General features: G+C 39.3%; 1 protein-coding gene across 2 annotated transcripts in view; it reads right to left on the reverse strand.

The window, feature by feature from the left end:
* Window positions 1-4,861: 4,861 nt before the first annotated feature.
* The window catches only part of CPNE3 (copine 3), a 100,720-nt gene continuing 82,869 nt past the window's right edge, over window positions 4,862-22,712 (reverse strand). For both annotated transcript variants that reach the window (XM_033933267.1, XM_033933266.1), the window contains 3 exons: window positions 21,500-21,633; window positions 18,788-19,024; window positions 4,862-8,375 (listed from right to left, as the gene is read on the reverse strand). In XM_033933267.1, coding sequence (XP_033789158.1) covers window positions 8,265-8,375; window positions 18,788-19,024; window positions 21,500-21,633 — 482 coding nt within the window. In that variant the 3' untranslated portion in view covers window positions 4,862-8,264. The remainder of the gene's footprint in view (window positions 8,376-18,787; window positions 19,025-21,499; window positions 21,634-22,712) is intronic.

A 22,712-nucleotide genomic window follows, 5' to 3' on the forward strand; every position in this document is an offset into this window, starting at 1 on the left:
CACTTGTGCGAAACATGTCGGGTCAGACTCCCAGGTTTGGCTGTGATTGAGTTAAGTACAAATGCACTTTATATTTATATTATTTATTATATTTAGAGTAAACATAAAATGATAATTTATTAAAATTATTTAAAATAAGATACATACAACTTGAATAACATTTGAACAACAGCAAGTGGACAGCTAATGATGAGGCACCATGTAAATCTTCCCGCGGTTTTGAAATTACACAGCGGTGGAGTGATGGGGCTGAGGCGTCCTTTGTAGACACAACAGTGGGATAGATCTATACCCAAATATATTTTTACATCCAGATCCTTATCGCTATATATGGACTTCTAAAGACAGGGCTGGATATAGTATAAACCAGTGGTCTCAAACTCAAACCCTTTGCAGGGCTGCGTTTTGGATTTGCAGGTACTTGGAGGGCCTCAGAAAAAAATAGTTAATGTCTTATTAAAGAAATGACAATTTTGCATGAGGTAAAACTCTTTTTATAGTTTCTAAATCTTTCCTTTTGGCTAAGCCTTAATAATAATATTGTCATTTATAGCTAAAGAGACATATGATTAAAAAATGGTTTTATTTTACTTTTGTGATTATGATAAACATACTGAGGGTCTCAAAATAGTACCTGGTGGGCCGCATGTGGCCCCCGGGCCGCGAGTTTGAGACCACTGGTATAAACTTTTAAGGTTTGGCCATTTGATCTGAAGGCTATTTCTACGGTAAAGCAGCCAGACATTTAGCAGTAATAGTGAAGGGGGAGGGGTACTTATCTATAGCCTGGTTAATCAGTTCAGGAGCAACTAGAAAGTAAGGAGGTTGAGACTGCTTGGGTTTTGGGAGAAAGATTGTGTGATCTACACCAGTGTTCTTCAACCGCCAGTCCGCAGAAGTTTCCTGCTGGTCCGAGACAGTGTTCTTCAGCTGCTGGACCATAGTGCAATCGATATGGCGTTGTCTTTGGGCCAGCTCCCTCTTCCTCAGTGCTGCAGTGCACAGTCGTAGGCAGCAGCGCTTGAACCAGAAGCCTTCTCTCTGACGTCGCAACATCAAAGGGAAGGCTTCCAGATGAGGTACGGGACGTGCAAGGAGCCGCTGCCCACAGCTTTGTGTACTGCAGCAGAGGAAGAGGAAGCCGGCCTAAAGATAACACCAGGGGTGGCATAAAATAGCCAGGCAGGAGCAGGCCATAAGGCAAGGCTCAGCATGGAGGGAGGGAGACAACAACGGTAGGGCGAATAATTTTATTTTTGAATTTAGTGATTGATTTACATCTGCTGTCTGTTCAGAAAGAAATGCATGTTTCTTTTCCTCTGGGGTTGTACTGCATGCAGAGTCTTGCATCTTAGGGTTTGTTTGTATATATTACTACTTTTAGTTTTTGGTTCTGTATTTGCATGGGGTTATCTGTGTTCTGGTAGGAATGAATATTGAGAAGCATATAGTGTGCGTTGTGTAGTTTAATTTTGTGGCTAACCATTATGTGTTGTTAATACAATTCTATTGTGTGTGTATATGAAAAATGAATGGAAAAAATTGTGTTACAATTAGTACTATTATGGGGGTGGGGTCTGTGGCGGAGATTGGGTGGGGTCTGGCCCACGACTTAGCCCAGTGTTCTTCAACTGCTGGTCTGCAGATCAGTGCCGGTCCACAAAATAATTATTTTGTTTCCGCCGGTCCATAGGTGTCATAAAGTTGAAGAACACTGATATAGCACATTTTTGGGGGAGAATCTGTCGACATCTTCTGGCATTGTGCAGTGTCATATTAAAGGCTTGATTTACTGAGCTCTTTTCTGTAGACAGAGAATGGAAACAGCCTTAGTAAAATCAGGCCCTAAGGAGCAGTGCAGACTTTGGAGGATAATTCTAACCCCTCGCTTCAAAAACTTCAGTGAAGAAAACAGTGGGGAGGAGTAAAGATGCCAACTGGATCCAGAATCACTAGAAAGGGTTGATCCAGGTCTAGGTTTATTCCATTTTTTTTTTAGGGGGAATTGCCTTGAAAACAGCCCGATGTGGGTAAAACATGAATTTGTGTTGCTAACTACTACCCCCAATGCGATCTAAAGATAAGTGCTTCAGCTCTCTTTAACATTTTCTTATGATTGAGTCATAGCATTAATTAAAAGGCTAAATTACATGAAGTCATTAAAAAAGCAAAGGAATATTGAAGAATTTATGCAAGTGGACAATAAGGGGAAAAGTTACTCTAAATTATGACATCAGACTGATGAAGAATTTATGGTGAGGCAGTAATATTGCTGCTTTCATCAGAGTATTTCATCTCTGATGGACCATTGAATATTACCAGGAAGTATAATTGTGGTGCATACTTTTTGGAAGAATATAAGGAGAACATTTGAGAATAAAGATCAAGGGCACTCCTTCCAGAGTGTCTATTAGCCTGAATACTATTTTGCCTTCACATCAGTTATCATGTGGGCAGTGGCGGACACAAGGGTATGTGACACCCAGAGCCGATCATTTTTTAACAACCATCCCCCCCCCCCATATAAAAATATATCTTTAGCTATTTTATTTTTATATCCTGTCCTCCCCAAAGGGATAAGAACAGGTTACAGTTAAATATTCATAATGTTACAAAATAACATTACATAGGGTTACAACCTCTCCAACCCCACGCCGGCAATGCGGTGTAAACAAAATAAAAGATTTTCCCTCTCTCTTTTAGGTCCTAGCTCACGCTTGCTGTCTAACACCAGCTCCAGCAGGATGCATATTTCAAATCTGACATACTGTAATCACAAAATAGAAAATACAATCATTTTTTTCTACCTTTTGTCTGGTCATTCTATTATTTAAAATCATGTTGGTCCCAGGCTAGGATTTCTGTTAACTTGTTCGCCAGGGTCTCCAGCACATTTGACATTTTCTTCTTTCTCCGTGCTCACCATCCATCTTCCTTCTCCGTACCTTCCATTCCACTGCCATATCCAATATTTCTATTTCTTTCTCACTGTCTACTATCCTCTTGCTCCCTGCCTTGTGCCCTGGGTGAAACCTCTCTATTCCCCTCCATGCAGTAACTCTCCCTTCCTTCCCCTCCATTATCATGTGCAACATTTCTTTCTCTCCCCATGCATCAATTCTTCCTGCCATCCACCCTATATCCAACATTTCTTCTCTATGCATGTCTCCCTCCCCTCCACCATTTGCAGGAGTTCTCTCTCTCATCCCTATCTCCCTCTTTGTTGCATCTCCCTTCTTCTCCAGCTCATGTCCAATAATTATTCCTCTCTCCCCCCCATGTGCAACAGTTTTTCATCCCCCCCCCTCCCAACTCCCTGTGCAGCACCTCCGGACCCGACTGACTCCCCCACCCCGTCCCACCATGAGATTTTTTTTCAGTTTGCTCTGCCATGTCATTAGTGACACAGCAGAGGGAAGGCCCTGGCAGGCTGTAAGAAATCTGTTCAGAGCATTCTCTCATCGTTGTCAACCTTAATTTGCTGCTCTGCCAGCATCGGACCATCCTACTGCTTCCGCAAAAGGAAGGACTGACACAGAAAGGAAGGACTGATTCCGGCAGAGCAGTGAAGTTCCCAGACCATGATGATGACTACCCCCCCCCCCCCCCATAGTACACCACTGCATGTGGGGTAATACAGAGCTAGATTATTTCACCACTGTTTTTTAACATCTTTCTAGCTTCGCTGCCTACCCTGATTCAGAGTTAAGGGATCAGCAGATTCTACAATGCAGATGACTTCCTTATTTATTCTAAATGACCCATATTCCCCTGACCTTGGGTATCTTTACTCTTGTCTCATTAATCTTGTCTCAAAGCAGTAGCTAACTGAATTTCTGATTATTGCCTTAAATCTTTCCAAATCTTTAGCAATCTGGATTACAGGGAAGTCTTCAAGTCTTACCCCTTCTTTTACTGGAATGTTTCTTCCTCTTATTGGTTCTCTTCTGCACATGGGAATCCTTTTGGACTCCCAGTTAAATTTCAAGGCCCAAGTCTCCAAAACAATATGATCCTTTTTATGCTCCTCTCTGTCATAAGTCATTCTCTGAAGTCTTATTTGGACATACTGTACAGTCAAAACACAACCTAAGTCATGCAGTTGGTTTACCTATATTAGATTACTGCAACATTGTTTATCCTTCTATCCAGAAGCATCATTGGCTATTGCAGCATTCAGAGCTCATCACAAGTTGCTTTTATTAACTCAAGCATTCTATGCTGGTTTTCCATTTTATTTATCTTCATTGATCATTCCTTATGCTCCTCCTGGAACTCTCTGATCACAGGGTGTAAACCTATGGCGATTCTTCTGTTTTCATGCTCAGTTTGATTCTACTTAAGCATCAGCTTTTTTTCTAGACAGTTAGTTACATCTTCTATTAAAGACCTGGGAGAAGAGACAAGCTTTCACCTGCTGCCTGATAAGACATCGATATGGATGCAGACAAAATCATGACCCAACAAAACTAAACATTGTTTCTCTAAAGCACGGCTTACTTGGCAGGTGATGTACAACAAAACACTGGAATTATACTCCTTATTCTATACATTTTGAGAACAGTAGCATAACTACAGAATATTGCTTTAAAAAATATTTTGTGGTGTGATTTTGACTACAGAGTACCATGGCAGCCTCAATGTGATTCTTTAACTGTTGACATATCAAACAGCTGCTCCTTTCCTTTTGGATGTGTGGATAATTCTGCAGTGCTTTGAATCCCTCTTTTTCTGCTACTTCCTCACGATGCAATAACAATCTATATCCACAAGTTATTAAACCCTCATGAGTTCTGGCATTTTCCCTATCAAAGGCCTCTTGATCTTATGCAGCAATAATAATCATCAAAAGATCAGAAAGTCATGTTTATTATATATTTATTTATTATCTCTTTATATACCTTAAATGGTCTTAATTTTGTTCATGGCTTTGAATAGATTTAAGACATCAGAACAATAAAAAACTGCATGCAATACATGAGTGATAAAGGACCATTCTAGCTGGAAAACATCTCATTTCTGACTCCAACAAACAGGCATACATACACAAGTCATACAGAGAAATACAAAACATGAACTTTTACAGCAACAGCATTACTGAAAACTTGGCAATTGAAGAGATTTGTATAAAATTGTGAATGGTTAAACTAGCGAGATGTGCAGTATACAAATAGATGTTCACATTTCACCATTTGCTATCAAGGTGAATGAAACATATCCAGTTTGGTTTTCTTGTAATTCAATTTCCTTTGCTCATCCCAGTTAGGAATCTTGGACTTATTCTGCTAAATTTCTGTCAGGCACTTGTGTGCAATGCAGCTGTTTCCAAAACAAGCACCTAAGGCAAGATGAAATTTTTATGGCTGCTGGTGGTTTCATTAACATCCATGAGGACTGGTTTTACAACTTCACTTCTCCATTCCTTCTTTGCCATCCTCAACTTATCCCCTATCCAATGCAGACTCAGCCCCCTTTCCTACATAACTATCATTCTTTTATTTTGCCCCTCCTGTAGTTATTTTTTTTTATTATACTTCCCTGTATTGGCTCCCTTAACCTTATTCTCTAGACAATGCCCTATACATATTGTAACTCAGTCCAAATCCTAAGCCACACTCATATAGCAGCTACTTTCAATTATATATGGATAAATAAATCATTCGTCTTCCAGTAGCATTTATTTATCCATATATAATTGAAAGTAGCTGCTATATGAGTGTGGCTTAGGATTTGGACTGAGTTGTTGATATTGCTTCACTTATTATTGGCCTTTAAGTAGGTGATTTTCTATACATATTGTATGCATGTATGTATAACCCTTCTCCTGATTATTATGTTTTGTGGCGTGGGAGTGCAAACTGGCAGTTTCTTCTAACTCGATCAGAACCAAGGCATTGATATGGCAACATGAGCCTTCATTCACAATTTCTCAGGGATTTATCTACTATTTTATATTCCTCTCACCCCCCCAAATAATCTGTCCAGGCATTACAGTGATGGCACTGGACCAGAAGCCATGCAACAGTGATTCTTCTGTAATCCTGCTATCATGGGCTTTGAAGCCAACCTCTAGGTTTCAACTTTAACCAGTCATTATGATTCCTTCACCTCCCCCCAGAAGGGTTGAATAATGCCTCTGCAGCATTCTATAGCCAACCTTTGGGGGGGGGGGAGGGAGAGGAAGCTTACTCTCTTACAATTCCTAAGTAAACAAGAGTTTTCATGTAGTAAGTCACAGAAAGTAAAGTTAAAAATGCCCTTTTCTTTTGATGAGTTAGTAGAGAAAATGACAAAATTGAGTCCCAAGTCATCAATGCTGTTTCTCCACTCCTACTACAAATTTGCATAATGCCAGAAAATATAGAGCCAAAAAGCAAGTAGAGGAGGAAGCAAAATAAAAATGCTGATCTATTAAAAGCAGTTGGATGTCCAGGTGTCCTATCGTGGAGCACTTAACAGGAAATAGCCTGTTATAGAACTGTGCCATTCTGTGGCTAAGAGAAGTAGTAATCTTATAAGGCACAGAAACTATAGTCACATACATCTGTAGAGATCCTCAGCATTCATCCTACTAATAACCTGGATTGGCTACTGTGAGAATGGGCTACTGGGCTTGAAGGGCCATTGGTATGAACTAGAACTCCTCTCTGCAAAGATTTCATGTTTGCTCTTCATTGCCAAACTCTGATGAGTGCAGTTTGCTCCACATTGCTAAATTTGGCAGAATTGAACCATCTGAGGTGAATGTTCAGAAGCGAGACAATCACATAAAGTTTGTATGCCCAACGGTTATACGTATAAGGGCTGGCAATTTTGACCAAAACAAAAATAAAAAAGCAGTCCACTGCCACTGTCGACTACCTAACTGCTTCTAAATATCCAACCTGATTAAAAGTCAAATAAATACCGTCTTCTTAAAAAGAAATTGTATGCACTTACACTAATCCAAACAATTATTTGTGCTACATTTAAAGAATCAAATCCAGTTTTATGCATTTAAGGTTCAGCAATCCAGCAATAAAATCCTTACTGTAAAAATTCAAATCTATGATAGTCTTTCAAATGTACATAATTTTTAAGTTACTAAATAACACTAGCTTTTAAAGAGCTGCAGCAAAGGCTTCTACCTTGGGCAAGCAAGGTAAATGCTTCAACACTCAGAATTCTTATGAGCATCAGAGCATTTACCTTGCCAGACCACGGTAGAAACCTCTACCGCAGCTTTGTAAAAGGAGCCCTGGTGACTGCAAATTTGAGAGATGTTTGAGAGACTTTGAGAGATGGTGACTGCAAATTGGAGAGACTAGCCTTTAGAACGTTTAGAGCGATGTCTGCAAAACTGTCTTCGTATGGAACAAGAATTTCTTTCTAGACTGCCATTACCGTAAAGTTCAATGCGGTTTGCAAAAGACTAGCTTCGATACATAAATCAACGTGAAGAATATGTTAGAATTAAGAGCTAAGAAATTTAATAAACAAGAAAGTCTTACGTTGTTTCCTGTAATGACCGTAAGAAATGGACGATTAAATCCTTGTCCCATAAAGCTGATGATGGGCTTTTAAACCTTTAAGCTCTCAAGTTGCTATAAATACTGCTGCTACTCATGATTAAGCTAAGTGTTTTTCTGTTTTATATTAGAGGATTAAGTCTTAGGCCCCTTTTTATCAAACTGCGTTAGGGTTTTTTTTTAAAATCGTCAGCCACTGTGGTAAAAGCTAGCAGCTGGTGATAAAAAAAAAGCTCTAATGCGGCTTGATAAAAAGGGGCCTTAATATTTAAGATATAGTATTTGAATTAAGATAATTACAAATAATAAATAAAAATGTGATAACCTTATAATTGGTGAACCTATAAGGATTTCGTATATAAAGATTAGGTGGCAATGACTTTTGGAGCTGCTGTAGTGCATTGAGGTTCTTAAAACTATCTTTGTAATGATCTGGGTAGAGTTTATTTATCTATTTTCATACATATATACACACACACACAATTTTTTGTACTCTTTGAGCCTTTTTGGATGTATATTCTGTAGAGTACAAAGCTATAATTTTTAAATCTCTTGCAAGATATTATCTAGTAAAAAACCAATTCTTTGGCATCTGACAAAGGATCATTAAAAAGGAAGACAGCATACAGTTTTGCTTTTTACAAGGAAAATTATAATACAAAATAGTGCCTAAGAGCATAAAAAGTGAACATCAGTGATCTGACAAATGCAGAAATAATAGCCAAGTTGTCTCTGCTTTTCCTTTAAAGGATTTCCTCACTTAGTGGCAGGGTCTTTCGGGGGACGAAGCTTGTACATGCTGAAGTATGTCACAACTTGCTGGGGTACTTCCGCCAGAACACATTGGGCAAGAGCTTCTTTTGCAGCCTGGTTAACATAACAAATTATTAATTGCAACAAAATTACTGGTAAGTTCAGATCACTTCAATAATTGAGAGACGTAGACAGACCATAAAAGTATCTCACTTCATTGTCATCAAAGTCTAACAGACTTCAGTAGACACCCAATATTCATAAGAATTGGAGGAAAAAATCCCAGAAATCTTTAAGTCAGACTGCAATGGTCTGCTCTCTCTTGGTTTTACACCTCTTCCATCAGTCTCAAAAAAACCTATCTTCTTAAGCCCAATGGGGCCCATTTTATGAATATTAGCAGCTTCCTCAGGGGTCTTTATCAGTGCATGCAATTTTCACTCAGCCCAATTATTTAATCAAACCACAATCAGTTCCAGGCAATACTCAAGGTAAGGTCGCACCATGGAGTGATACAGAGGCATTATAACATTCTTAAATCTGGTTATCCCTTTTCTAATAATTACTAGCAATTTGCTTTTTTGATTGCCACCACACTGGGCAGAAGGTTTCAGCGTATTGTCTACAATGAAACCCAGATCATTTTCTTGGGCGCTGACACCCAAGGTGGATACTAGCATCTGGTAACCACGATTTGGATTATTTTTTCCCCAATGTGCATCACTTTGCATTTGTCCAAATTTCATCTGCCATTTGACACCCAGTCTTCCAATTTCCTATAGTCTGCATGTGTTTTAACTTTGAACAATTCAGTGTCATCTGCAAATTTATTCACCTCACTCGTTGTTCCAATTTCCAGATCATTTATAAATAAGTTAAATAGCACTGATCCCAGAACAGATCCCTGCAGCACTCCACTATTTACCCTCCTCTATTGAGAAAAATGGCCATTTATCATACCCTCTCTGGTTTTCTGTCTGATAACCAATTCCTAATCCACAACTGACTCTTTAATTTTCTCAGGATCCTCTTATAAGGATCTATGTCAAAAGCATTCTGAAACTCTAGATACACTACATCAACCGGCTCACTTTTACCCACATGTTTATTCACAACTTCAAAGAAGTCAAGCAAATTGGTGAGGCAAGACCTCCCTCGGCTGAACCCATGCTGACTTCTGTTCCATCAAATCTTGTTTGTCTACATGTTCCACAATTTTATTTTTTAGAATTGTTTCCATTATTTTGCCCAGCACTGAAGTCAGGCTTACTGGTCTGTAATTTCCCGGATCTCCCCTGGAACTCTTTTTAAAAATTGGCATAACACTGGCCACCCTCCAATCTTCAGGTACTACAAATGATTTTAGCTACAGGTTATAGATCATGAACAGCAGTTAACAGTTCATTAACAGTTGTTATTAACAGCAGATCATTAACAGCAGTTGCAGATCATTAACAGCAGAAATTTCATATTTCAGTTCCCTGGGATATATACCATCCGGTCCAGGTGATTTATCACTCTTTAACTTGTTAGTTTGGCTTAGTATGTCATTCAGGTTCACAGAGACTTCTTTCAGTTCCTCTGCATTATCACCCTTGAAAACCATTTCCATTTCAGGTAGATCTTTTACATCTTTGTCCTTAAAGACTGATGAAAAGAATTAATTCAGTCTCTCCGCTATGGCCTTATCCTCCCTGAACACCTCTTTTGTTCCTTGATCATCCAGCGGTCTCACAGATTCCCTCAAAGGTTTTCTGCTTCTGATGTACCTAAAAAAATTGTTACTATGAATTTTTGCCTCTTTAGCAAGTTTCTCTTCATATTACCTTTTAGCTTTATTTATCAATGCTTTGCATCTAACTTGCCAGTGCTTATGGCTCTTCTTATTTTCTTCATATGAATCCTTTTTCCATTCTTTAAAGGATGTTTTTTGGGCTTTAATAGCCTCTTTCACTTCACCTTTTAGCCATGCCAGCTCTCGTTTCCTCTTCTTTCCACCTTTGTTAATATGTAGAATACATCTAGTCTGGGCTTCCATGATTGTATTTTTAACTTCAAAGCACTAGCAACAATAAAAAAAACAAAACAAAAAAACAACAACTTTGGAGGCTTTTTGAGAGCAATGAAAGAGATGTGGGAACTGAGAGCAGACAAAATTGTAGTCTGACTCAAAGGTTTCCAAGATCTTTTCCCTCCAATTCTTATGAGTATTGTATGGCAATAAAGCCAGTTATGGCTTAATATTAGACTTTGATGACTGTCAAGTTGAGATTACCCAATACTTTGAGACTTTGCTATAACAATATAAAGTTACCATTGGTATAAGACTACAGTATGAGATAAGCCATGCACTTATGATGGTGTTTGCTCCTAGCAAGTGTGAGTACACAAAAGGTATGAGAATTTTCAATGCTATATAACCAGGCAAAATGACACCGTAGAAAACTGTCAATCAACTCCCACACAAAGTATACAGGGGATATCATAGTGCACATACTTAAATATAAAGAAGATGCTTACCTGTAGGTGTATTTAGGGGTACAGGAAAAACCAGGCAGGGGATGATTTAAGGTAGGGGTGTCAAACTCAGTCACATTAAGGGGTCGAAATCTAAAACACAAGCTAAATCATGGGCCATACCCCGCCCCCCCCCATCATAGTACTAATTGTAACACCATTTTTTCCATTCATTTTTCATATATACACATAATCTTATTAACAACACATAATGGTTAACCACAAAATTATACTACACAAAGCACACTGTATGCTTCTCAACATTCATGCCTACCAGCACACAGATAACCCCATGCAAATACGGGACCAAAAACTAAAAGTACTAATATATACAAACGAATCCCTAAGATTCAAGACTCTGCATGCAGTACAACCCCAGAGGAAAAGAAACAAATGCAATTTCTTCCTGAACAGAGCAAAATAGACAGCAGATGTAAATTCTCAAAATTGACAAAATTCAATCACTAAATTGAAAATAAAATGATATCCCTTCCTTTGTTGTTTCCCTCCCTCCGTGCTGTGCCTCATCTAGGTGCCTTCCTCCAGCGGGTGTCTTACCTTCTGGCCAGCTTCCGCCTGGCCGTTTTATGCGTCCCGCGGTGCGATGCGGTGTTTTCATTGCCGCTCCCAGTGTTATCTTCTGGCAGACTCCCTCCTCCTCACTGCTGCAGTGTGCACAAAACTGCACGTGGCGGCTCCTCGCGCATCATCTGGAAGCATTCCCTCTGACGTTGCGATGTCAGAGAGAAGGTTTCCGGTTCAGGTGCAGAACTCGTGTAGGAGTTGCCGCCCGCGGCTTTGTGCACACTGCGGCAGTGAGGAGGGAGCCGGCCAGAAGATAACATCGGGGGTGGCAATGAAAACGCCGCATCGCACCGCCAGGAAGGCCTTGAGGTTGACACCTGTGATTTAGGGAAAAGAGCCACACTTGGTTATATTGATAAGGGAAGACACAGTGAAGTGGAAAAGGAGGGTTGAAAGGGAATAATAGATGACAGATAAGGAAAAGAGGGTATCAGAGCCTGCCAAGAAACCTATGCTTCATATAGTCTTTGTACAATTTACATGTAAAGGTAGTCAAATGCTATTTAATATTGTAAAAAAAATTTTTTCTTAAAGTAAAGCAGAACAGGTGACAGCTCCTTGAAAAGAAACTGACAGAATTGAAATACGTACAGTACCTGAATGTAACTCGCCTTGAGCTAACACCAACTTAAGCTAAATCCACCTCCCTTCACTACATATGGGTGTAGCATTAATATGGCAATCTACTTCAATGTACTTTTAAAATGTACTGGGATACAATCTCCCTTTAGCTACCATATATGCCAGTGAAGCAACTATCAGTATTTGTTCTGTTGCCAGTAAGGTAGGTACTCAGTGCAGCAAGTAAAGAAAGAGAACTCAAGGGCCCATGTGCCTTAGAAGACTGTTTGCCTGGGATATGGAACAACCCTAAGCGACCTAATCCTGAATTTACTAACATACCACATATTCAGAAAATCACTAAAAACACACAAATTCGACAAATTTGTCTGAACCTCCAAAATAGCTCAATACCTACCTCTTCTTACATGTTCCCCCTCCCACCCCCTATGCTGCCCAACCACATAACTGCCCACTTACCTCCTTCCCAATTCCAACCGATGTTAACTCGCTGTTATCAACACCTCTTGTTGTACACTGTCTTGAACTGAAAGGTATGACGGGATATAAATAAAGCTATTATTATATTTATAGCACATATCTTTCCCTTCCTCCTTCCTTGTACTCTCAAGGATGTCCATGAGACTAGACTGGACTTCTTGGTCAGTTTATTAAAAAATAATAAAGATGCTAGCAGTATCGGAGCTGCTTCAGCTCCCAAAATTCAGGGGACTACCGCAACAGGGACAAAGATAGAAGACACATTTCCATACTGACGGCCTGGCTCTTGAAAGGGCAAAGCAAAAGAAATTGGGGTTTTCATCCCCAGTTATTGAGACCATGTTGAAAGCCATAAAAGGTTTACTTCCTTGGCATATATTAGGATCTGGAGGCTTTTTAATGCCTGCTGCAAGGGAAAAGCACATTTGGTCAAAGAGGGCTCTGATTCCAAATATTTTAGACTTTTTTGAGGCACCCGACCTTTAACCCCATTTAACACTGTGTAGCCATATCATGTTATAGAGGCCTTTTCTCTAGGAGGTCAAGTGTATCACTGCCTATCAATAATCTAGGAAGTTATGTCCCATCAATGTACTGGACTTCTGAATAGTTCCTTCAGGATCCTCAGTATTTCAGAGGCAAAAGGCAGCAAGTTTACTGCAGATAAACCAAGCAGAACACTTTTACTTTTCATTTTCTCTTTTTCCCCACAAATAAGCCAGAATGGACCTCTTCCTTCTGTACTGGCAGGGCAGATCAGGCTTCCTCTAAGGTAAGTGGTATCACCAAAGAACTTGAATTTGGTCCTTAATGCTTTAGAAGTCTCCTTTTGACCCCTTAGGGAAGTGTCCCTGGGGATGGCTCAAGAAAGGCCATCTTTCTGGTTACTATTACATCAGCTAGAAGGGTCTCTGAACTCCAGGTCTCCATCTATAGTAAGCCACATCTAATAAAAACTATGGAGAGTGGCATTGTTCATAATGCTATCCTTCTTGTGAAGATATTTTGTTGAAATGAAAGGGAAAAACCACTGATTCATCTAGTCTCATGAGGCATGAGTACAACCACATAGCAGGCTGATAATATTTCTCAGATATTTGGAGGGCACTCCACACATACTGGAAGATGGCTTAATATCTTCAGACAACCCAACAGGCTTTTTGTCTTTTGTAGCAGTTCCCAAAGAGGTGATATAGCTTCAAAAGCTACTTTGACCAGATGGATATGAGAGCCCATCACGATGCCATGTAGCTCATGCAGACATAAAAATCTAAAGGACTTGAAAGCTCACTCAAAAGGGGTCCAGGCAGCCTCCTGAGCACAGTATAGGTTGGTTCCTCCCTTTTTAGGACACTGCAGACTGGATCTGGTGGCTGGAAAGCAAGTCATTTTTAGAACAGCGGTCCTAGTAATTGCAGTAGATTTCCCCCATCACATATAAAGAAGCACTGGTCTGGCATGGACAAAAAAAAGTTAAAATTATACCTTACAGGGCAACTGTCATTCCTTGAGTCCTGTCAAGGAATCCCGGTGTACTGGGAATCAGAGGAAGAGGAAAAGGGAAACACTGGGTTGCACAACTTACTAAAAAGGAAAAATGAAGAAAGAGAATGTATGTAAATACTGAACAGTAGGCTTTTGCATCTTGAGAGGAGGTTACATTTTAGAGAGTGGCTGGAAAAACAGTTAGACTGTTGAGATCAAAAGAAATGTATTGACAAGTAGTGTAATTTTGTTAGGTGAAATGCAATTTTAGTGATGTTTCAATGTAAAATTTATTGACACTTTTTACGTTTCCCAATTTTATATATTAGAAAGTATATATTGACTTATTCCCTACTGAGAACAATGGATGGGTAGGTTATACACATTTTAAAATTAATGCTGTTTGTACTTTCTTGTCTGGGCCGTTTGCCATTCTCAATAAAAAAAATATTAAAAAAAGAGATCCAAGGACTTAAGAGGACCAACAGACGGCTACCATGCTGAAGTTTTCAGGAATTGGAACAGACGGCCTGACCATGATTGATGTCAGAGAGGTCTTATTTCCACCTATTCAAGCTGTCTCCTTCACAAAATTTGGCCACTTGTATTATTGGAAACTAGGGGCTCGTTTTACTAAGATGCGCTAGCATTTTTAGTGCACGCACAAAATTACCGTGTGCTAAACCGCGTGGTATGCATCTAGAATAATGCCAGCTCAATGCTGGTGTTAAGGTCTAGCGTGCTCGGCAATTTAGCATCTAATGCACCTTTGTAAAAGGAGCCCTAAATTATCCTTTAAAGCCCAAATTACAAAAGTTGTCCAGCTTGTGTGTTTTGTCATGCGAAAGCTATCTCATTTGAAGAATGTGTTATCAAATTGTGACTTCAGACAAGTATTACAAACAATGGTGTTATCACAATTAGATATTGTAATGGAATTTATCTGGGCTTGCTGACTACTCAAATGTTTATTTTTTTTTTTTAAACCCTTTATATACCGCGTAATAGCCAAAAAAGGATCCAAGCGGTCAGAACTCAGCAGCACAGATGTTGATGGAAGTATCTCGCTATGAGAACACTTAAAATTACACTGGTTACCAGTATCCTTTCGTGTTCAATTTAAAATCTTAAAACTTGTTCAACAAGGCATAAAATCTGCCAGATTATCTGGCTATAAATGCTGTGGTACAAACCATTCAGGGCACTAAGATCTGAAAATCGAATGTTGCTTGACACAGGGAAATTGAACAGTGTTCAATAAGTGTGAACTAAAAAATCCTGCTTTTCTATTGCTGGGCCCATTCTGTGGAACGCTATCACTGGCACTGAGGTTTTGTGATAATTTGCTACAATTCAGAAAATTGCTGAAAACTTACCTTTTTGCACTGGCATTTTTCTGTTAGCTCTCTACTTCTCAACGATGATTATGTTACCATCCTTAAGACCCTCATGTGATAGTTTTTGTATTTTTGACATCTGCTTTTTACCTATTATGTACTTGGTCTCGTAAGACTATATGTATTTTAAGCTGTGTTGGTGAATTGTGAGCCGCTTTGGTAAAAAAGCAGATTATAAATGTTTTAAATAAATAAATCCCACTCCTTTGGAGTCCCTTCAGAGCCAACAAGGAGCAAGTCACACTACTTCTTTGTCCAAAATGAAACAAATCAAATATGGAGTACCACAGGGGGCCCTATTATCCCCTCTTCTTTTCAATCTCTACATCCAACCAGTACTTGACAAAGCCAAAAAATACCAAATCAAAATTCACTGCTTTGCTGACTACATTCAACTATTCCTACCACTAGGAGCAAATCGCGACACTCAGACCATAACCCTGCACAATTGCTTATCCAAAATTAAACATCAGATGACCTTGAACAAACTTCAACTGAATGCCTCCAAGACTGAACTACTATAGATTAGGGAAGAAAATTCTCCTACACCCACCTTTCCATAACCTGGGAATCAACTACATTGATGGTAAAAGACAAAGTAAGGAGCCTAGGAATTACTCTCGACTCAAACCTATCACTCTCCAAATACATCTCACAAGTAGGCTCTTCAACCTTCTACTATCTCTGCCAGCTCCGAAAGTTAAGAAACTACTTCATGGAATAAGAATTCACCCAACTACTCTATACATTTGTCCTTACACGTCTGGATTACTCAAGTTTCAAGTTTTATTCAAGTTTATTCATATTATTTGATTGAACGCTTTTCCAAATTACAAAGCGTTGTACAAAAGATAAAATAAGATTTAAAGAAATCACTTATACATAGTATATTAATCAAACATACAAGGGTAACTACTTTTAAAAACCACTAGAAACAATAGGAAAGTGGGGAAGAAATACAATTTTTAAAAGCAAAAGTACATAAAAGGGAAGTACATTAGGGAGGTATGAGGAAAAGGATTGGTGACAAAAAAAAGATCAAATGAGAGAGCTATTAGTAGTCTTGATTTAATGGAGGTTGGAAACTATAAGATTTTACCGTGGAAATGAACTTTCAGTTAAAGGCTTCTTTAAAAAGAAGGCACTTTAAACTTTTCTTAAATTTTTGCAAATCCTGTTCGAGTCTTAAGTATAAAGGAAGAGAGTTCCAAATCGTTGGAGCAGTTACAGAAAAGATAGAAGCACGGCGTGTTCCGATAATTTTTAAAGAGGGAACATTTAGAGTAAACTGAGAGGATGATCTAAGAACTCTTGATGAACTATGTGGAATCAGAAGCCTATCTATAAATGCAGGTGCAACACTTTAAACGGTCTTACAGCAAAAAACACCAAAAGACTACAGCAAGTTCGAAATGCAGCAATAAGACTATTGAAAAACCTACAAGCCCATGACCCAGTCTCTCTAGCACTGATATCGAACTACTGGCTGCTCATAACCAAATGCTGCATTTTCAAAGACCTAGTACTGGTATATAAATCCCCCTATAACATGACACCCAAATACTTCTCAAACTTCCTCTCCACACCCCAAAGAGAATGCTATACACTCCCAAGATGAAATACACCTACATACACCATCAGGACACTGTCTCCAACTCTAGTCAGCCTGGGTTCCCATTTCTTACCAAACCTCTTGAACAGCTTACCTCCTCATATCAGAGCAAAGGACTTCGTAATTTTAGAAAAGCTGTAAAAACCTACCTTTTTGCCTAGTCACTCCCTTAACCCTTCACCAGCTTCAGTAAGTAATCCTATATGAAGATATATTGCAACACACTGTATATAAACCCTATATTGTAACACTGTGAATGCAAACTAACCCATTCTGAGCTCTTTGAGGAGGATGGGATATAAATCTAAATAAATAAATAAAAACTGTTAAGGGATCTATGAACCAATATGTGTTTCACTGGACGCAGTGAGTCTTTCCTCCTCCCTTTCATCCAGGGATCAACTCTTACCCCCACAAGCTGCTGTTTTAAGGGAGTCAGTTAGTGCACCATTTAAGGAAGGCACCCACAGAAGGGAACCGGAGGACGTCTACTCCCAGCAGTTGCTACTGACGCTTGATGTTGAGGAAGATGGATGCTCTCTTAATGTTAATGCATCCCCAGAACCATAAAGACCAATGCCTTGAATGCTGAAGTTGATAAACCAGCCTTCTCAGTGCCAAAAACCCATTCATAAACTTGGACAGAAGAGAGAAGGAAAGGCAAAAAAGAGAGAACTCTCAGTGCAGACTTTAATCTGATACATCTCAGTTCAAAAGTGAGTTAACTGAGCAAGATCCAAGTATACTCACATTTTGTATAAAATTGTTTGAATTTGCCTTTGAAAGTTTGTACTTAAAGATGCTGAAAAATTTGAGACTGATTAATTTAAATTCTGATTACACTCATATGAAGTCAAGATTTAAAAGAAAACACACACACACAATGTTCTGGCCCATTAAAAAGCCATCTGACTGGAATCAGTTCACCCATCCTTAGTTATGAACTGATCTGCAAAGGTATATCCTGGATTAATAGATTATAGCCATACAAATCCAAAGATTAGTTGCAATGTTACTTTTCTAGAAAATATTCCACATTTACAAAGATGGTATAAACAATTCTATAGAAGCTGCAGCCATGTTTCCTTTTCAGGATAAGATAGTGAAATGAATCTATCACCTCTTAACTTCATCCAATGCCCTCTCACTCTAAAGTTTCCTTTCAATTGAAAGAGGCTGGCCTCATGCGTATTTATGCCACGTATCATACCTTCCCTCTTCCACCTTTCCTCCGGCGAATAGTGGTCACAATGCATGCAACCACAGATGCAAAATTGCAAATAATGAAAACTGACTATTTTTTATGCTACTTTTGAGTCAGAGGGATGGAATATTAGTGTGACTACAAAGGTTGTTTCTTTTCAAAACTGAAAGTATATAGGCAATATTTAGAAGACTACTCTATCCCAGCTGATGTCCCCTTCACCAGAGAACAATGTAATGGATGTTGAAAACTCTGATCATGGGACAATAATTTTTCTCTTATACTGTACAAACCATGAGGTCTTATCAGTTTACAATAAAAATTTCATATGCAACAACCATGACATCTACAATATTTAAAACATTCATCTAAATATTTTGAACACTGTAAAACACCACACAATTCAGTCTAAAATTTTCTTTAAAAGCCAATATTTTCAGCAACTTATAATTAGTTTCAGATGCAACTGTGAGAATAAGGATTTAACCAATCCCTTTCTTTGAAAAGTCTGGACAGAAAGCAACTGTAGTCGATTTGATATACAGTACAGTAGATCATCCCCTAATATTTGTAGAAATTTCAGGTTGTGCTTAGTGAAGTTCAACATTAATACTTCCTTTCAATGTCTGACTTAGCGGGTTGAATGTTAAGAAATAGTACTCACACCCTGGAATTTTCTGAAAGGAACAAACTGCACAATATCTCGGACAGCCATCTCCCCTGTAACTGATCTGAGACATCCATTGTCACCATCAAGAAACTCCATGGCACTGAAGTCTGCGCCTCCAACACCAACAATAATAATTGACATAGGAAGTTTTGCAGCATTCACAATGGCATTTCTGGTTTCATCGAGATCAGTTATTTCACCATCTGTGATTATAAGGAGTACAAAGTATTGCTGCCAAAAAAAAAAAGCATATTGATTTAGATTTATATAGTGTGTCATCCACCATATATTACAATTTGGAATTTGAGGGGTTGGCCTAGTGACTGTACATTACATTACTATGTGAGGGAACCAGGACTCTATTCCCTGATCAAGTCTTCTACTCTCGAAGACAACCAGGACCAAGAATACTTTGAGAGAAGTTTTCTCAAAGCCTTCGGGAGGGAAAGAAAGCAGAAGTTCCAGTCGTTACACCATTTAGAGCTTATGAATGGAGGATTCCATAAGAAGCCTTGGTACAAGGCCTCTAGCCAGGGACTATTGATGTACTGACTGGGTTAGGTAAGCTACGAGGACATATAATGTAGATCAGGGGGAAAATGCCTGGATAGTTGCAAATATAGGCTTATGATGCCAGATCCCAGCCAAAATTCCAACTAAAAACTCAAAGGAGCAGGAGGAAATTGCCAAATCCCAAACAAAACAAACAAACTCAGTACAGACAGTCCCCAAGTTACAAACGCCTGACTTAAGTATGACACATACTTAAGAACATGGTTGCTACTTCATTTGATTTTGTATAATTGCTTAGTATTACGATAGGCGATATATCAAATAATCATTAAACTTGAAACTTAACTCAATCAGTACATCAATAGTCCCTGGCTAGAGGCCTTGTACCAGGGCTTCTTGTGGAATCCTCCATTCATAAGCTGTACATTCTAATAGTAGCCGGTGTCAGTTCAGATCTACTGCACCAATATGGTAGACCTCCTCTGCATTGCCTCCACTCTGTCAATGTCATGTTTGCCATGATAATAGCCATAAAATTACTTTTCCTGTAAGTAGGCGCCTAGGCCTTCCCACGAGACCCAAGCCTCCTTTATGTGGCAAAGTATGTGCATAATTTGCCATAAAAAATACGGTAGGCACATGCATGCTTGTGGCACCAAAAGCATAAGTTATGGCTACTTGTAAGCAGCAGTAAATGTGTGTGCACTTGTGCGATTTTAGCTTACAGTTTTCAAAATAAAAAGTATAATTTTCATGGTATTCCCAGAAACACACATTCCAAATACGTAAGTTCAACTCCTGTACAAGTGTTATGACATTACCTCTAAAGAGAATAATTTTATAATTGCCTACATTAGCAAAAGGCAAATGAATGCTTTTTGCTAAATGGACTTGCCATATTTTACAAACAGAAATGCAATATGCATATATCGTGTACATACTTTCTTTGAAAAACTAAGCAAAATGTTTAAATTTCCACAAGTATGCAAATAAATGCAAACACCTCCCTAACCCCGCCCTCAGGAATGCATCTCCTTTTTGTGGGTTAAAAGCAAAGTACTGCATCTGTGGGCATCACTTTGAAAATTATGTTCAATGTTACAAAGTTTTGTATGGAGATCACACATCTCCTTTTTCCTTTTGCAGGTTATACCTTCCCACAAGCTCCTCAGCACATTTGGGGCCAGATGCACTAAAGTCAGTGATTGTCTAACGATCGTTGCTAAACCAGTTTTGACTGGTTTAGCAACAATTGCCTTTACTGATCTGATGTAGAAAATGGATCACCACGTGGTTTTCTGCACAATCGCTCATTCTCCGATCTGACCAAGCAAATAAGCTCATTAATATTGAAATGCCATGTAAACTAGCAGAGCGACTGATGCTCTAACATGGCTTCCCGATGCAGAAAAAAAGTGATCGCTTTTAGCGATCTAAAAAAAAGTGACTGATCATGATCAGTTGCTTACCGATTTAACCATAATTTAGCCCTTTAAAAAAAAAATTGACACAGATGCTGTGCGTGTTACACACACACACACACACAATATCTGCCCCATAAAAAAAAAAAAATACCCCCACCCCCCTGCTGATGAAGACCTTCCCCGACAAACTGGCACCCACCCCGGCAGCAGCAAAATTGGTAGGAGGGATGCCAACTCCCTCCTGCCATGCTGACCCCATCCCCTGCACGAGAAAAAATGTCAGGAGGGATGCCTTCTCCCTCCTGCCAATGGAGGTTCCCCCAAACCATCCCCTCCCTTCCCCCACCCAAAAAGGCAGGTTCTGAGAACTGAGAAAGGCAAGAAACAACACACGTGGTTCAGGAGAATAAGTGGGATTGAGAAGGTAGGCTGAAAATGAGTAAAGTTGGTTTATATTGCCCAGAACGATGCATGTTTTCCATTTTCTATATACTATGCAGGAGGATGGTCTTGTTACATGAAGGCGATCTAGGGATAAAAGCAGGATTTCAAGATTCCGTTGAACTGCAGGTACCATCCAGTGAGTAGCGGGGTGTGCATGAAAACTAAAAACAAGAGTCTGATGGACTGGGAAATTATTTTTTTTGTTAAAATTTGTTGACTCAAAGCAACTTACATCAATGTACAAAAAATACAATAAAAGCATGGATGCCTATGGAGTTACTACTCTCATAGCCAAACATAAAATTTATCAAAGAAGATTACTTACAGAAGCTGTCTGTTGCTGTGTAGCTGCAGAAGCAAACTTAGCAACATGGTTTATTATTGGAGAAAAATTGGTAGGTCCATATAGCCTCACTTGAGGGAGGGAGGCTCGATACGCATCTACAATACCTTGGATCCCTGGGGGAAGGAAACATGTAAAACAGAACTAAAATAAGCTATTCTGTACACTGCCTTGAGTGAATTCCTTAAAAAAGGAAGTAAATGAATCCTACTAAATAAATAAAATAATATTCTTCAATTGAAGGCCATCCCAGTACATTTATCTTATTTCAGTCTCTATGTTGTGCTAAAATTTTAGACAACGTTAATTTCATAAGACCTTAATATGTGCATTCTGATATGTGTGCAGTCAGATGGGATAAAGGTATTGAGCGGGTTATGCTTGGTATATCACTATTGATTCATTTATCTATACAGTATAAGTCATAGCTCACTTTCCATCATTTGTTAGGAAACAGAGTTATTTTTAAACTTTAGGTTTAGTAATCAAACAGCAGTTAAACATTTTGGGCTGTGATAAATATATACCGTATTTTTCGCTCCATAAGATGCACTCCCCCCCCAAAAAAAAAAATGGATAGAAATAAGGGTGCATCTTATGGTACCTTTAAATCAGATATGTACTTCTTCACTCAGAGGGTGGTGGACACCTGGAATGTGCTTCCAGGAGAGGTGATAGGACAACGTACAATAATGGGTTTCAAAAAGGGCTTGGATGACTTCTTGAAGGAGAAAGGGATTACAGGGTATAGATAGAAGGGTACAGATAGAAATTACAGGGTATAGATAGAGAGGATTAGGGCATAAACAAGTCAGGTGGAGGGAACTTACAGGTCAAGGAGCGGACTGCTGGGCGCGATGGACCCCTGTTCTGAACCGGCAGAGGCAATACTTATGTTCTTATGTCAAGCCTGCGGGCCAATAACACTTGGTCCGCCAAACAATTCCTGCCATCTCCAAGATCTGGCCCGCTATTCCTTTTCTCCTTCCATCAGGTGCAGCGCAGCTCCGCCAATGTTAAAAGGAGCCGCACCAAAATCATAGCCCTGCTGCAGTACGTTCCCTCTGCTGCGATCAGAGGAGGGGCGGGACTGCAGCAGAGGAACGTGTTACGGTGGTGGCAGGGCTCCAATTTTGACGCGACTCCTTTTGACATTGGTGGTGCTGTGCTGCACCTGGAGATGGCTGTGCGGTTG

Source organism: Geotrypetes seraphini, chromosome 2 (assembly GCF_902459505.1).
Source record: "Geotrypetes seraphini chromosome 2, aGeoSer1.1, whole genome shotgun sequence".
Taxonomy (NCBI): domain Eukaryota; kingdom Metazoa; phylum Chordata; class Amphibia; order Gymnophiona; family Dermophiidae; genus Geotrypetes; species Geotrypetes seraphini.